This window comes from Callithrix jacchus, chromosome 15 (genome assembly GCF_049354715.1).
Source record: "Callithrix jacchus isolate 240 chromosome 15, calJac240_pri, whole genome shotgun sequence".
Taxonomy (NCBI): Eukaryota; Metazoa; Chordata; class Mammalia; order Primates; family Cebidae; genus Callithrix; species Callithrix jacchus.
In genome coordinates, this window is record NC_133516.1 from 24,366,217 (window position 1) to 24,380,386 (window position 14,170).

The 14,170-nt window shown below is 45.1% G+C and overlaps 1 protein-coding gene and 1 long non-coding RNA gene across 16 annotated transcripts in view; one reads left to right on the plus strand and one right to left on the minus strand.

Annotated features, from left to right (window-relative positions):
• ACAP2 (ArfGAP with coiled-coil, ankyrin repeat and PH domains 2) overlaps positions 1-6,765 on the minus strand; it is a 166,507-nt gene extending 159,742 nt beyond the window's left edge. For all 15 annotated transcript variants that reach the window (XR_013527223.1, XR_013527222.1, XM_078350548.1 and 12 more), the window contains exon 1: positions 6,466-6,765. Coding sequence is in view for 13 of the 15 variants with exons in the window: in XM_078350548.1 (XP_078206674.1) it covers positions 6,466-6,518 (53 nt within the window). In the remaining 2 variants the exon portion in view is untranslated. The remainder of the gene's footprint in view (positions 1-6,465) is intronic.
• Positions 6,766-7,057: 292 nt separating this feature from the next.
• On the plus strand, positions 7,058-10,621 carry LOC144579508 (uncharacterized). Its single transcript, XR_013527224.1, has 3 exons — positions 7,058-7,248; positions 7,456-7,575; positions 10,274-10,621. It is a non-coding gene; the product is annotated as an uncharacterized LOC144579508 (long non-coding RNA).
• The last annotated feature ends 3,549 nt before the right edge of the window (positions 10,622-14,170 follow it).

The following is a 14,170-nucleotide window of genomic DNA, read 5'->3' on the forward strand; positions in this document are numbered from 1 at the left end:
CCACATTTGGCTAATTTTTTCCTTTTTAATTTTTGTAAAGGCAGGGTCTTACTCTGCTGCCTAGGTTAATTTCAAACTCCTGGCCTCAAATGATCCTTCCTCCTCAGCTTCCCAAACTATGGAGATTATAGATATAAGCTACTGTACCCAGCCTAACAAATAAAATTAAAGCCTTTGGCTTAACATTTAGAGTAAATGAGTAAATTCCCTTCCAGTTCCACCATGTGAAAGTCCACCATTAAGAAAGTCAATTACTAGCAAAAGAAGTAACTATTTTTTTTTGAGACAGAGTTTTTCACTCGTTACCCAGGCTGGAGTGCAATGGCACGATCTCAGCTCACCGCAACCTCCACCTCCTGGGTTCAGGCAATTCTCCTGCCTCAGCCTCCTGAGTAGCTGGGGATTACAGGCACGCGCCACCATGCCCAGCTAATTTTTTGTATTTTTAGTTGAGACGGGGTTTCACCATGTTGACCAGGATGGTCTCAATCTCTTGACCTCGTGATCCACCCGCCTCGGCCTCCCAAAGTGCTGGGATTACAGGCTTGAGCTACCGCGCCAGCCAGAAGTAACTTTTTTAAAAAGTCAATTAACCTATCAAAATGTCTAGTTTTTCCAATGTAAGCCACCAAAAAACAAGAAAGAAAAAAAATGTCTAGGTTGAGATTTTTAAAAATATTTCTTAGGCCAGTGTGGTGGCTCACACCTGTAATCCCAACACTTTGGGAGGCTAAGGCAGGAAGAGCACAGGTCAAGAGTTTAAGATCAGCCTGGCCAACATAGTGAAACCCTATCTCTACTAAATATACAAAAAATTAGCTGGGCGTGGTGGCAGGCATCTGTAATCTCAGCTAATCGGGAGGCTGACGCAAGAGAATCACTTGAACCTAGAGGTGGAGGTTGCAGCAAGCAGAGATCATGCCACTGCACTCCAGCCTGAACATCAGTGCAAGATTCCATCTCAAAATAAAAATTTAAAAAACCTTTTTTAAAATGAGGATAAGTTCTAGTTTGTAAGCTTTTTTTTTTTTTTTTTTTTTTTTAATTGAAATTAGAGACAAGATCTCTATGTTGCCCAGGCTGGTCTTGAACTCCTGGGCTCAAGCGATCCTTCCACCTTGGCCTCCCAAAGTACTGGGATTACAAATGTAAGCCACCATACCCCATATACAAGATATTTTAATGTTTAAACGACAGTTGCTATAAAAGCATCTAGTAAGAGGTCTGGTACATTATAAAAGCTTGTGTTTCTTTACTTCAACTTAAATCGATATTAAATTAAATGAACAGTTGGAAGCTGCACTGAGGAATATCAGGATTCCTGTTTTTTGATGTTTGTTTTGAGACACAGTGTCTCACTCTGCCCTCTGAGTAGCTGGGATTACAGGCGCCCGCCACCACACCTAGCTAATTTTTTTGTATTTTTAGTACAGATGGCATTCACCATGTTGGCCAGGTTGGTTTCTAACCCCTGACCTCAAGTTATCTGCCCACCTCGGTCTCCCAAAGTTCTAAGATTACAGGTGTGAGCCACCACGCCCAGCCAGGATTCCTGTATCTTGGTTGATAATAAAATTATAATTTCATTCTAGGCTGCTTATAATTCCAGCTACTCAGGAGGCTGAGGCAGGAAAATCCCTTGAACCCAGGAGGTAGAGGTTGCAGTGAGCCGAGATCACACCACTTCACTCCAACCTGGGCGACAGAGTGAGACTCCACCTCTAATTCCATTCTATTGCTTCTGAGATTAAAAAAAAACACACTTCCCCTTATCCCTTGCCCACTGTATTAACTCCCAGTTGCTAAAAGTTATTCTACTCTAAAAATGGAAGGCAAAGGAACAAGACAGGATTGGCACAAATCTAGACTTAAGAGCGACACATAACTAAGGTGTATTTAGTAGGCACATTTTATTCCAATGTCTTTCACCCATTAAAACCTTTCACCTGGCTGGGCATGGTGACTCATGCCTATAAATCCCAGCTACTCAGGAGACTGAGGCAGGGGAATCACTGGAGTCCAGGAGGTGGACACCAGCCTGATTACAAAGTAAGACTGTCTCTAAAACAAAATTCACCCACAAACCCCTTTTTCTAAAAAATGTTATTCTAAGTTACTGAACAAGAATCATATCTGAAATAGAATCTAGAAATGAAAAACCTTCAGGATGGTGTATGACAGACATTGTTAAAGGAGAAAAATAAATGAATGATCAGATTAAAAACTAAAGCATACTAAGGCCAATTTTTGTTGTTGTTGAGAAAGTGAGTCTTGCCCTGTCGCCCAGGCTGGGTGCAGAGGTGTGAACATAGCTCACTGCAGCCTTGACCTCCTGCCTCAACAATCTTCCTATCTCAGCTTCCTGCATAGCTGGAATCACGGTCCACGCCATTATGCCCAGCTAATTTTTTTATTTTTGTAGAGATGAGGTCTCACTACGTTGACCACGCCAAGTATCAAACTCCTGGCCTCAAGTGATCCTCTTGTCTCAGCCTCCCAACTGCTAGGATTACAGGCATGAACCACTGTGCCATGCCACAACATTTTTATACTTGAACATGGCTCAGAGCAAAAATCTTTCACAATTCAGAAAGATTTTTATTTTTTCAATTTATTTTATTTATTTATTCTACTTTTTATTTCAAACAGAATATTCACTTCGTAAGTAGAACAGTATGTTTTGGGTTTTGGGGGTTATTTCAGATAATCTCACTCTGTGGCCCAGGCTGGAGTGCAGTGGCGCAACCCCAGCTCACTGCAGCCTCTGCCTACCGAGTTCAAGTGATTTCATGCCTCAGTCTCCCAAATAGCTGGGATTACAGATGCATGCTACCACACCTGGCTAAGTTTTGTATTTTTAGTAGAGATGAGGTTTTGCCATGTTGGCCAGGCTGGTGTCAAACTCCTGACCTTAAGTGATCGGCCAGCCTCAGCCTCCCAAAGTGCTGGGATTACAGACATGAGCCACAGTGTCCAGCCCAAGAATATGTTTAAAGAAAAGCACAATTTTTACTGAGATTGTGTAAAATTTTAAAGACCTACTACATGCAACTATAAACGATTTAGGGCCCAAACAAATTCAAACTTCAACATATTTGGTCAAAATGCAAAATTTCCACTGGGGGAAGACAAAGTGTACGTAGGCACTCAACAGTCTTGTAGATTTTTAGATGAACAAGATTTTTAGATCTCAGATGAACAAGATTTTGACCTTTAAGCTGATTTTAGACTGGTAATTAAAAAACCAAAAAGGGAACCCAAAATTATACAGCGAAATGTGCCCTCCAATCTAAAAACAAACAAAAAAAATGTTGACTGGAATGTAAAAGTAACCATTGACTCTTCAAATTACAAAAGAAAATGTTACAACTGAGACAACCATCTCCCTATTGCAACCAGTCGCCTTGGATTCTCCTCATTGATTTAACAGGAAAGTAAGTGTTTAAAGCCTGAACGATGGTGAAATTTTCATCAGCAAGATGTGCCTTTTGCATTCATTCTACAGCACCAAGACAGTTATGTGCACACACCAAACTTACATGCCATGAGATTCATTTACCAATAAAAACAGGAATTAGTTTAAAGACTGCACAATAGGGCCAGGGGCGGTGGCTCCCGCCTATAATCCCAGCACTTCGGGAGGCTGAGGCAGGTGGATCACGAGGTCAAGAGATCAAGACCATTTTGGTCAACAAGGTGAAACCCCGTCTCTACTAAAAATACAAAAATTAGCTGGGCAGGGTGGTGCACGCCTGTAGTCCCAGCTACTCGGGAGGCTGAGGCAGGAGAATTGCTTGAACCCAGGAGACGGAGGTTTCGGTGAGCCGAGATCGTGCCATTGCACTCCAGTCTGGGTAACAACAGCAAAACTCCATCTCAAAAAAAAAAAAAAAAGGCTGCACAATAGATGAGGACACAAGTGCAGCTGCCTTACTATCAAAAAACAAGCCCAGGCCTCACAAACTTGTTTTATTTTGATACAAGTTTCAGTATCACTCAATGTACACAATACTCTCAAAAGTAAAGTTCTTCCTTTACACACAGCAAGTGAATGAAGATTTCTGAAACATTCTTTTCAAATGCTACACAAATCCTCAAAGTTACAGGATTATAGAAAAACTATAAAAAATTAAGAATGTGGATAATGAAACTTCTATTTCTAGGCAGTCTTCCCTCTATTGCAAATCTAAATGTGTTCTCAAAATGTACAGAAGATGTTGGAGTTATTGAACTTTGGCGTCTCTTCCCAATTTGCCGCTAACAATAATTGGAATATGAAAAACAACTCTTGAAAACCTCTAATATTTTAATTAACGTATAATTTATGTTACAATCAAGTTTAACAAAAGTTCACTATAATATTCCCTACAACTTAATCAGTATCTTGCCGTTTTATTTTATATTCAATGATTCCTTTATTTCAAAAACAAAGACATCACATGGTTTGTGACCAACACACCAGTAGCTAGAAGTATTTCCAAATCACTTCTCTCAACTTAAAAAAAAATTAATGTGAAACAAAGAGCTCAAAGCTACATTCTCTAAGAGAAAAATGCTGTAATTTTTTCACTTAAAAATAAATAGCTGAGGCTGGGCACGGTGGCTCAAGCCTGTAATCCCAGCACTTTGGGAGGCCGAGGTGGGTGGATCACGAGGTCAAGAGATCGAGACCATTCTGGTCAACATGGTGAAACCCCGTCTCTACTAAAAATACAAAAAATTAGCTGGGCATGGTGGCCCGTGCCTGTAATCCCAGCTACTCAGGAGGCTGAGGCAGGAGAATTGCCTGAACCCAGGAGGCGGAGGTTGCAGTGAGCTGAGATCGCACCATTGCACTCCAGCCTGGGTAACAAGAGCGAAACTCCGTCTCAAGAAATAAATAAATAAATAAACAAATAGCTGAGTCATAGTAACAAAATTTCACAAAAAGCTGAACTTTCTAAGGTACACTTTAAAAATTACTCCACTAGCCACACTGTCCTGGACACCATCCTACAAGCCTGTCCTAGACAGTCTATTTGTGTCTGCTGAGTCCTTCAATTATGCAGAACATAAAAGTTTCGAAAACTAATCGCAACAGCAATCAAAGGAAGTGGGTTTTTGTTTTCTGCTTTTTTTTTTTTAACAAGCAATAGCCCTAAGCTCCAATAAAATTAACACCCAAAAATGATCAAAGGGCAAAGGCAAATTTTCTCTAAGTAGCAGTTCTTTAGTTTTACAATTCTTTTCCTTGCTTTTCACTGAAAGGAGAAGAAATTCAATTAAGTGTTAAGGATGAGAACAGCTAGTTCCCAGGCAGAGGATGCAATTTACAATCCAGGCTTTGCCCAGACATCAGCGGGCACACGCACACGCCAATGCTCAGAGGAAGCTTTCAAGAAATGTCACTATCTAATGGAAGTGTTAAGGCCTTGTATTTGGGAGGACTATGGCAAGCTCTGTAAATAAATACACTGTAAAACACAACCTAGAAAAACTCCATTGTCTAAAGCAACTCAAGAGTTTCCTACCATACTCAAAACAGAAAGAAGCTGTGTCCTGGACAACCTCAGGATCATCACCTCTCACATGGAAAGAAGGGCAGCCCATGTGAGTCGGAGTGCCCCCATGTCAGCTCCGTGACAGATCCACTGGGAGCATCCGACTGTGATCCCGGCCCTCCAGGGCAGAGGCTGCTGGAAGAGGAACACACATGCAATCTTCACGGCCCTCCTACTTCCGTTCTCAAAACAGAAATGCACTTTTCTCCTAGTCCTCCGCCCTCAGCCCAGAACTCTCGACAGCTGTGCCCACTTCAACGAGCTTAATGGAAAGAAAAGCCAGGTAGTCATCAACTAGGGACCATGGAATGCGGCTGGTCACAGAGCTTCCCCCGGCGATTCCCGCACGCATCCACCGCGGGCGCCCTCCGGAGAGTCGCTCTGGCCGGGGGCACCAAGAAGCAGAAGTCGGCGTTCCAGTTCGCCCCGGGGGAAGGGGGGCAGAAAAGCGAAAAGAGGAACTAAGTGAACTGCGAGGCGATGCTCTGAAAGCTCCCTCAAATAGGGGGTGGGGAGGAGGTGGAAACTAAGAAGGGGCGGAAGGAAGGGGAAAGGAACAGCAGCCAGAGGAGGAAGGCGGCGAGAGCGAGCGCCAGCGAAGGAGACGAGACTTCAGGAACGCTGCTGCACCCCGTTTCCCCCCAGCGGGAGCGGGTGCGCCGGCCTTCGGGGCGCTCCGCCCCGGCAGAGGGCGAGGAAAGGGATGAGGAGGCGACGTTCCCGTCCCCGCCACTTCCTCGTCCCTTAGGAAGGCTCGGTGGTGACTGCAGTGCCCTCGCGGAATGGGAAGCGGCGGCAACTGCCGCTCGCCCCGTCGGAAGGCGCGGACGGCGGGGCCTCCTGCAGATGCGCGAGCCCGCTTTCACGCCCCCAGCGCCGGGGAGGCAGCTCCGCGGTGACGCCGGCCACCCGGCTGTGCGGTTACCTGAAGCGGGGCGAGTCCTTCAGACACTCCTCGAAATCCACCGTCATCTTCATCCGGCCTCCGCCTCGCCTCGCAGGCGGCGCTGGCAGAGCCGAGGGGGCCGCGCGAGCGGCCGCGCTGGGGACGCAGACGGCTAGGGCGGGCGCACGGCCGCGACTAGCGTAGCGCGGAGCTGCGAAGGGCGCCTCGCCCGCTGGTCATAGCATCCGCGAAGACGGCGACGGCTCGTCAGGCCGCAGTCCGGCCCCTCTTCCTCCCGCCCCAAGGAGAGCACTGAGCGCAGGGAAACGGCCGGGGAGTGACAGCCGCGGCCAGCCAGCCACGAACCTAGCGGCCAAGGGCGGGGTATCCGGCAGCACCGCCTGCGGGCGCCCGGGCAACGGGTCTGAGTGACGGAAACCGGAACCAATGAGCAGCGCGACCGTGGGCGCCTCCTTGCCACAACCGCCCCCGAGGGCCAACCGGGATGGGCAGGCGTCGCTAGGCGGGACGCACCGGTTGCTGGGAGGCCGGCCGCTGAGGCTCCTTGGGAAGGAAGTCACGTGGCTGCGGCCGCGCTTCCCTCAGAACCCCCGCCTCTTCTCCTGCTCCCAGAGCCCCGCCCTGCTGAGCTGCTAGCCCAGAGGAGCTGCCTCCTGCAGGTCTAAGGAAAGAAATTTGTTTTTTAAAGCAGCTTAGGCAGAAATCTGAAGAGGTTAGAGTCAGAAGTTATAAAAGAAAGACATGGGCTAAGCTACTTCTTCCTTTCAGTATAGAGACACTGAGGCCAGGAGACGAGCGAGGGTAAGTAACTTTATTTTTTTTTTTTTAATTTTATTTTTTGAGACGGAGTTTTGCTGTTGTTACCCAGGCTGGAGTTCAATGGCGCGATCTCAGCTCACCGCAACCTCCACCTCCTGGGTTCAGGCAGTTCTCCTGCCTCAAGCCTCCTGAGTAGCTGGGATTACAGGCACACGCCACCGTGCCCCAGCTAATTTTTTGTATTTTTAGTAGAGACGGGGTTTCACCATGTTGACCAGGATGGTCTCGATCCCTTGACCTCGTGATCCACCCGCCTCGGCCTCCCAAAGTGCTGAGATTACAGGCTTGAGCCACCGCGCCCGGCCAGGGGTAAGTAACTTTAATGATAAAATCTATCTTTCACGTATTGGTTTCACCGTTTCATAATTTGGAAATTGCTCCCATGTACATCATCTCATATAACCAGAGGCCACTTCCTGAAGGAGCTGGCGTTTGGGTCGGACATAGGATTTAAGCAGGTATGGGAGGTAGGGTGCTTCGTGTGGAGGAACTCCTCTCAAAACTGCAGAAAACATTCCTCCTCACTGACACTTTGCTCCCAGTGGTTTTCACCTGTTCTGCGATGGTGGCGTTCTGAAGACCAGGCTCATCGTACTTACCTTGCAACACCTGTGCCTCTAATGAACACTTTTTCTAGAAGCACTTTAAGATATTTATCATCTGATCCTCACAGTAATCCTACAAGGCAGGTATTTGCCATACTCCTTGATTTTTAAGACGCCATTGATTGTAAAAAGTACAAGGATATATTATATTTAAATGAATAAGTTTTAAGCCGACCTAAAAAGTATGGGCGTATCTATAAAAATGCATATGTAGGGTGTTCTAACAGCATGTTGGCTTTGAGTGAGAATCCGAAGGTAAACTTCCTGGATTTACGTTCTAGCTTTCTCGCTTTAAAATGAACATAACACAACAAATCTGATAAAGTTGTCCAGTTAACACAGTGCCACATAGCAATCATTCAGTAAATGTTGACTATTATAATTGTACCACTTTCATCTTTAGTACTGTAATCAAAGGACTTAAGTCTAAGCCCGCTCACTTTCACTGTCTGAAGATTTTGTTTGTCTCAAAAACAAACAAACAAACAATCTCATTCTGTTCCCCAGGCTGGTCTCAAACTCCTAGCCTCAAGTGATCCTCCTGTCTCAGCCTCCCAAAATGCTGGGATTACAGGTGTGAGCCATGCACCCAGACTTCTAAAGTCTTAATATAACCTTTTTAACATCTGGCTAAGTATAACATAATGACATACTGTTTTTCATAACTCATCAAGAGATATCTTGATCTCTTTAGCATCTTTAGAAATTAACAGTATAGGCAGGACATGGAGGCTCACACCTGTAATCCTAGCACTCTGGGAGGCCGAGGTGAGCAGATCCCTTGCTCCAGGAGTTCCAGACCAGCCTGGACAACTCTACAAAAAAATTACCAGGCACATGCCTATAGTCCCAGCTACTCAGGAGGCTGAGGTGGGAGGATCACTTAAGCCTAGGAAGTCAAGACTGCAATGATCCATGATCATGCCACTGCACTCCAGCCTGGGTAGACAAAGCAAAACACTGTATCAAAAAAAAAAGGAAAAATAACAGTATAATTTTGAGGCATTTCAAAAAATATACAAGCATTATATACATTTCTTCTTTGCTATAAACTTCTTTTTTTAATTGTGTATTCCTGGAATCTATACAGCTTTTCTTGATAGCTAAAAACAGACTATTGACTGTTAAATGTTCCCGGTCCTCAAGCACATTAGTGGTCAGGCCAACCTTCTCTAATATTGTAACTTCAATGTCAAATTTACCAAGAGAGTCAGCAATCTCTACTACATTTGGTTGCATTCCTGATATGTGACAGCTAATCTGCACATACAATAACTTATTTTAATACTTCACATGGTAGCCTTTTCGAAGATACCTAAAGTGACACTTTGGGGTTCAAATTAAAATTCAACTGCATGGCACCACAAAGGCAAATAACTAAGCTAATTATCAAGTGAACATCTTTCTGTGGATAGCAAATTTGCATATACCCAGTTAGTGATAACACTGTCACAATTTTTCTTCCTTGCCCTGTGATAAAGCAAGCACTTTGGGGTATCAATTGTAAGATATGTCCTAAATAAAGAAACATTAAAGTGGGATGGGGTGAGAGCAGTGAGTCTTAGAATAAAAGAAATACAATATTATTATCTTCATCTTTCTTTTTTTTTTTTTTTTTTTTGAGATGGAGTCTTGCTCTGTCACCCAGTCTAGAATGCAGTAACACGATCTCAGCTCACTGGAACCTCCTCCTCCCAGGTTCAAGCGATTCTCCTGTCTTAGCCTCCTGAGTAGCTGGGATTTCAGGCATGCACCACCACACCTGGCTAATTTGTGTATTTTCAGTGTAATAATGGAAATCAAGGTCCCAAGATATAAAAATAACTTAGCAGGTGACTCAGGCCAAACACAGGCTGCATGATGCCAGATCCTAACTATAAAATGCCCTCCCTCCCCTTAAGAATTCTGCCTTTGCAGTGTTACTCTGCCTGTGTAGCAATCTTCCTTTCATCTTCTCTTTAAAACAACATTCTTGGGCCAGGCTTAGTGGCTCACGCCTGTAATCCCAGCACTTTGGGAGGCTGAGGCGGGTGGATCACAAGATCAAGAGATCCAGACCATCCTGGCTAACATAGTGAAACCCAGTCTCTACTAAAATACAAAAATTAGCTGGGCATGGTGGCGCCCACCTGTAGTCCCAGCTATTTGGGAGGCTGAGCCAGGAGAATTACTTGAACCCAGGAGGCAGAGGTTGCAGTGAGCCTAGATTGGGTCACTGTACTCCAGCCTGGTGCCTGGCAACAAAGCAAGATGTTACGATGAGAGTGACTGTGGGCAGTACTGGAACTAACAAGGGCAGAAACTCAGGCAACTCTTAGAACTGGTTTTCTCTCTTATCAACTGCATCCTCTCTCTCCCCTGCTTTCCCAATCCCATCAGCTTTCCTTTCTGTTCTCTTCTAGGTCCTATTCCCTTGTGAATCTGGTTTGCATAGAATCTGTTATTGCTCCTGATTCTTCTAGAGGCCCCCAGCAGGTATATGAAAGAATGAAACTTGCACGGTGTGAGCAGTATGGGGTGGCGGAAGCTATGGTGAACAGAAAACATATGCCCTGTATACTGCTTAGCTCGTCAGTTCTCACCATACCAGACCTCAGATATAATGAGAGAAGCCAAACAGCCAGATTTTCATGTGAAATCTCCCTATTGTCAAATATTGACAACCCTTTCAAAATATTATAAAACATTGCATCAGTTATAAAAATAAGTTTCAGGGCCACTCTGCAGCTTCTGCTAGATATTTCTTGACAATTTTTTTTTTTTTTTTTCCTGAGACAGAGTTTCACTCTTGTTGCCCAGGCTGGAGTACAATGATGCAATCTCAGCTCACTGCAACCTCCACCTCAGAGTTCAAGCGATTCTCCTGCCTCAGCCTCCTGAGTACCTGGGATTACAGGCATGTGCCAACATGCCTGGCTAATTTTTGTATTTTTTAGTAGAGATGGCTTTCACCATATTGGCCAACTGGTCTCATCAAACTCCTGACCTCAGGTGATCGATCCACTGGCCTCAGCCTCCCAAAGTGGTGGGATTACAGGCATGAGCCACTGCACCCTGCAGACAATTCTTTATACATTCATTCAATTTAGGCTCCTGGTGTTAATTGCTTCAATCTGTTTCCCAACTCCCAGATCCCAGAATACAATTAAGTTAGCCCAGCTCATCTTTTCATATCAGGCCACACAGGTAGTAGGTCCCTGGCAAGCCAATAGAGGGATGAAATCACTCAACCTAATTACTTCTACAGGGATGGGGGCTGCGGGACGGCTGACTGGTAGTCAAGGCAATTTCCCTGTAAGAAGATGTTGATGGCTGGATCCCATAAAACAGGACTAGTTAAGTCTCATGTTCATCTGGGACTTCGGCCCCTGACTTATAGTCCTCCACCTCAACTTCTACCATCAACTAAGGTGACATCAACGTTCACTCATTTTTCTTTCATTCAACAATATTCATTGAGCATTTATTTTGGCCAGACCTTATAATAGGCTCTGACAGGCCGGGCACAGTGACTGATACCTGTAATCCTAACATTTTGGGAGGCCAATGTGGGCAGATCACTTGAGGTCAGGAGTTTGAGACCAGCCTGACCAACATGGTGAAGCCCGTCTCTACGAAAAGTACAAAAATTAGCCAGATGTGGTGGCACATGCCTGTAATCCCAGCTACTAGAGAGGCTGAGGCAGGAAAATCACTTGAACCTGGGAGGTCGAGGTTGCGGTGAGCTGAGATTATGCCATTGCACTCCAGCCTGGGGGACAAGAGCAAAACTCCACAAAAAAAGCCGGTCACGGTGGCTAGGGCCTGTAATCCCAGCACTTTGTGGGGCCTAGGTGGGCAGAGCACCTGAGGCCAGGAGTTCAAGACCAGCCTGGCCAACATGAGAAACCCCATCTCTACTAAAAATACAAAATTAGCTGGGTGTCGTGGTACATGCCTATAATCCCAGCTACTCTGGAGACTGAGGCAGGAGAATCACTTGAACCCAGGAGGCGGAGGTTGCAGTGAGCCAGGATGGTGCCATTGTACTCCAGCCTGGGCAAAAAAAAAAAAAAAAAAAGGCTCTGAGACTTACAAGTGAAATAAATAATCTTTTTCCCCAACAACTCTCAGATCATAGTAAGTTCTGTGCCAGGAGTATTTGAATATTTACAGGGCCTACAGTAATCTGATAGTCATTTCTCCTAAGGAAGGAAATTAGGGTTCTCATATCTTTGTAGATAGGAAGAATCTTGAAAAAGTAAGATCTCAGAAAAGGCAAGGAACATCTTTCAAAGGACTGTTAGTCACAAGGAACTATTTGACTAAAGCACAAAAGCAAGAGACACATGGTCTTCAAGCATTGTAAATCGAGACTATGGCTTTGGAAAAAGAAGTAAGAAATGAATTTCTGATACATACACCATCAGTACAGAGATTACAAAGAACCTTGTATGCCATGCTAAGGACTGTATATTAAGGCGATGGAAAGCCATTGGAAGAATTTAAGCTTGGGACTGACCATAACCTGATTTGCATTTTAATGGAGAGTGGGACATTTTCAACTGATACAATTGCAAGCAAGAGATGTTTAGGAAATACAATTGAAAGAATCTGATGGCCAACCGAATGTGGGGAGAAGGAAAAAATAAAAACAACTCCTCAGATGACTCCAGGTTGCAGATCTGCGTGACTGGGTAATAGGTGGTGCTATTCATAGAAAGGGGAGAAAGTTTACCTCAAAATATGTCCCTTCAGAAAGTTCTTAAGCATTCCCACCTTATACCATTGTCTCACCCAGGACATCCCATGCACAAGCTCAGCTTAGATGTCTCTAGTGGTCTCATTCCCATATATTCACTTCATACCTCCATTACCACTCCCACCCCCACCCCAGTATTGCTTTTTTCTCACAGCCTGCTGGTATCTACCCTGTCTCACCCTCCACCTCAGGGCAGTTTCATACCTATAGCTCGAGATCAATCCAAACATTTTCCTTCTGCTTTCCTCTTTCCTAGTTGCTGAGCAAGATTAGAAATAATTTCTGGCCGGGCGCGGTGGCTCATGCCTGTAATCCCAGCACTTTGGGAGGAGGCTGAGGCGGGAGGATCACGAGGTCAAGAGATTGAGACCATCCTGGTCAACAAGATGAAACCCTGTCTCTACTAAAAATACAAAAATTAGCTGGGCATGGTGGTGCGCGCCTGTAGTCCCAGCTACTCGGGAGGCTGAGGCAGGAGAATTGCTTGAACCCAGGAGGCGGAGGTTGCAGTGAGCCGAGATCGTGCCATTGCACTCCAGTCTGGGTAACAACAGCAAAACTCCGTCTCAAAAAAAAATAATAATAATTTCTATTTTAAAGCAGCAGGAAGCCATTGGAAAAATCTAAACAGAACAATGATATCTGATTTGTGCTGGAGTGCAGTGGTATGATCATAACTCACTGCAGCCTCGACCTCCCAGGCTCCAGTGATCCTCCCACCTCAGCCTCACCAGTAGCTGGAACTACAGGTGCATGCCACATGCCTGGCTAGTATTTTTTACGTTTTGTAGAAATGGATCTCACTATGTTGCCAGGGTTGGTCTGGAACTCCTGAGCTCAATTGATCCTCCCTGCCTCAGCCTCCCAAAGTATTGGGATTACAGGTATGAACTTCTGTACGTGGCCTGATGATTTGTATTTTAAAGGGGATTAAGCAGGCAAATGGGTGAAGGCTTTTAGGGCTGAAACTCTATCACTGCATTCACCACCATATACTTAGGATTTTCAGCTGTCTTTTTTTTTTTTTTTTTTTGAGATGGAATTTTGCTCTTGTCACCTGTGCAATGGTGCAGTCTTGGCTCATTGTAACCTCTGCCTCCCAGGTTCAAGCAATTCTCATGCCTTAGCCTCCCAAGTAGCTGGGATTACAGGCACTTGACACCATGCCCAGCTAATTTTTGTATTTTTAGTAGAGGCAGTGTTTCACCATGTTGGCCAGGCTGGTCTCGAACACCTGACCTCAGGTGATCCACCCACCTCAGCCTCCCAAAGTACTGGGATTACAGGAGTGAGCCACTGCACCCAGCCTCAGCTGTCTTTGTATTATTTATCTGCAGCCAGATCCCTGGCCTACTGGCACAATGGCTGTTCTCAAAAATTTGCCACTCTCCTCAAGCCTCCTGACAATTGTGGCCCACCCCACTCATGATTTGTAGATAACACTGAGTCTTCAAAAAGAAAATAAGAGTCATTAGGAACCCTCTTCTAGCCCCAGCCCATATACTCATCTTCTAACCCCAGCCCATATCTATGTTCGCACTTTTCTTACTTCCTACCC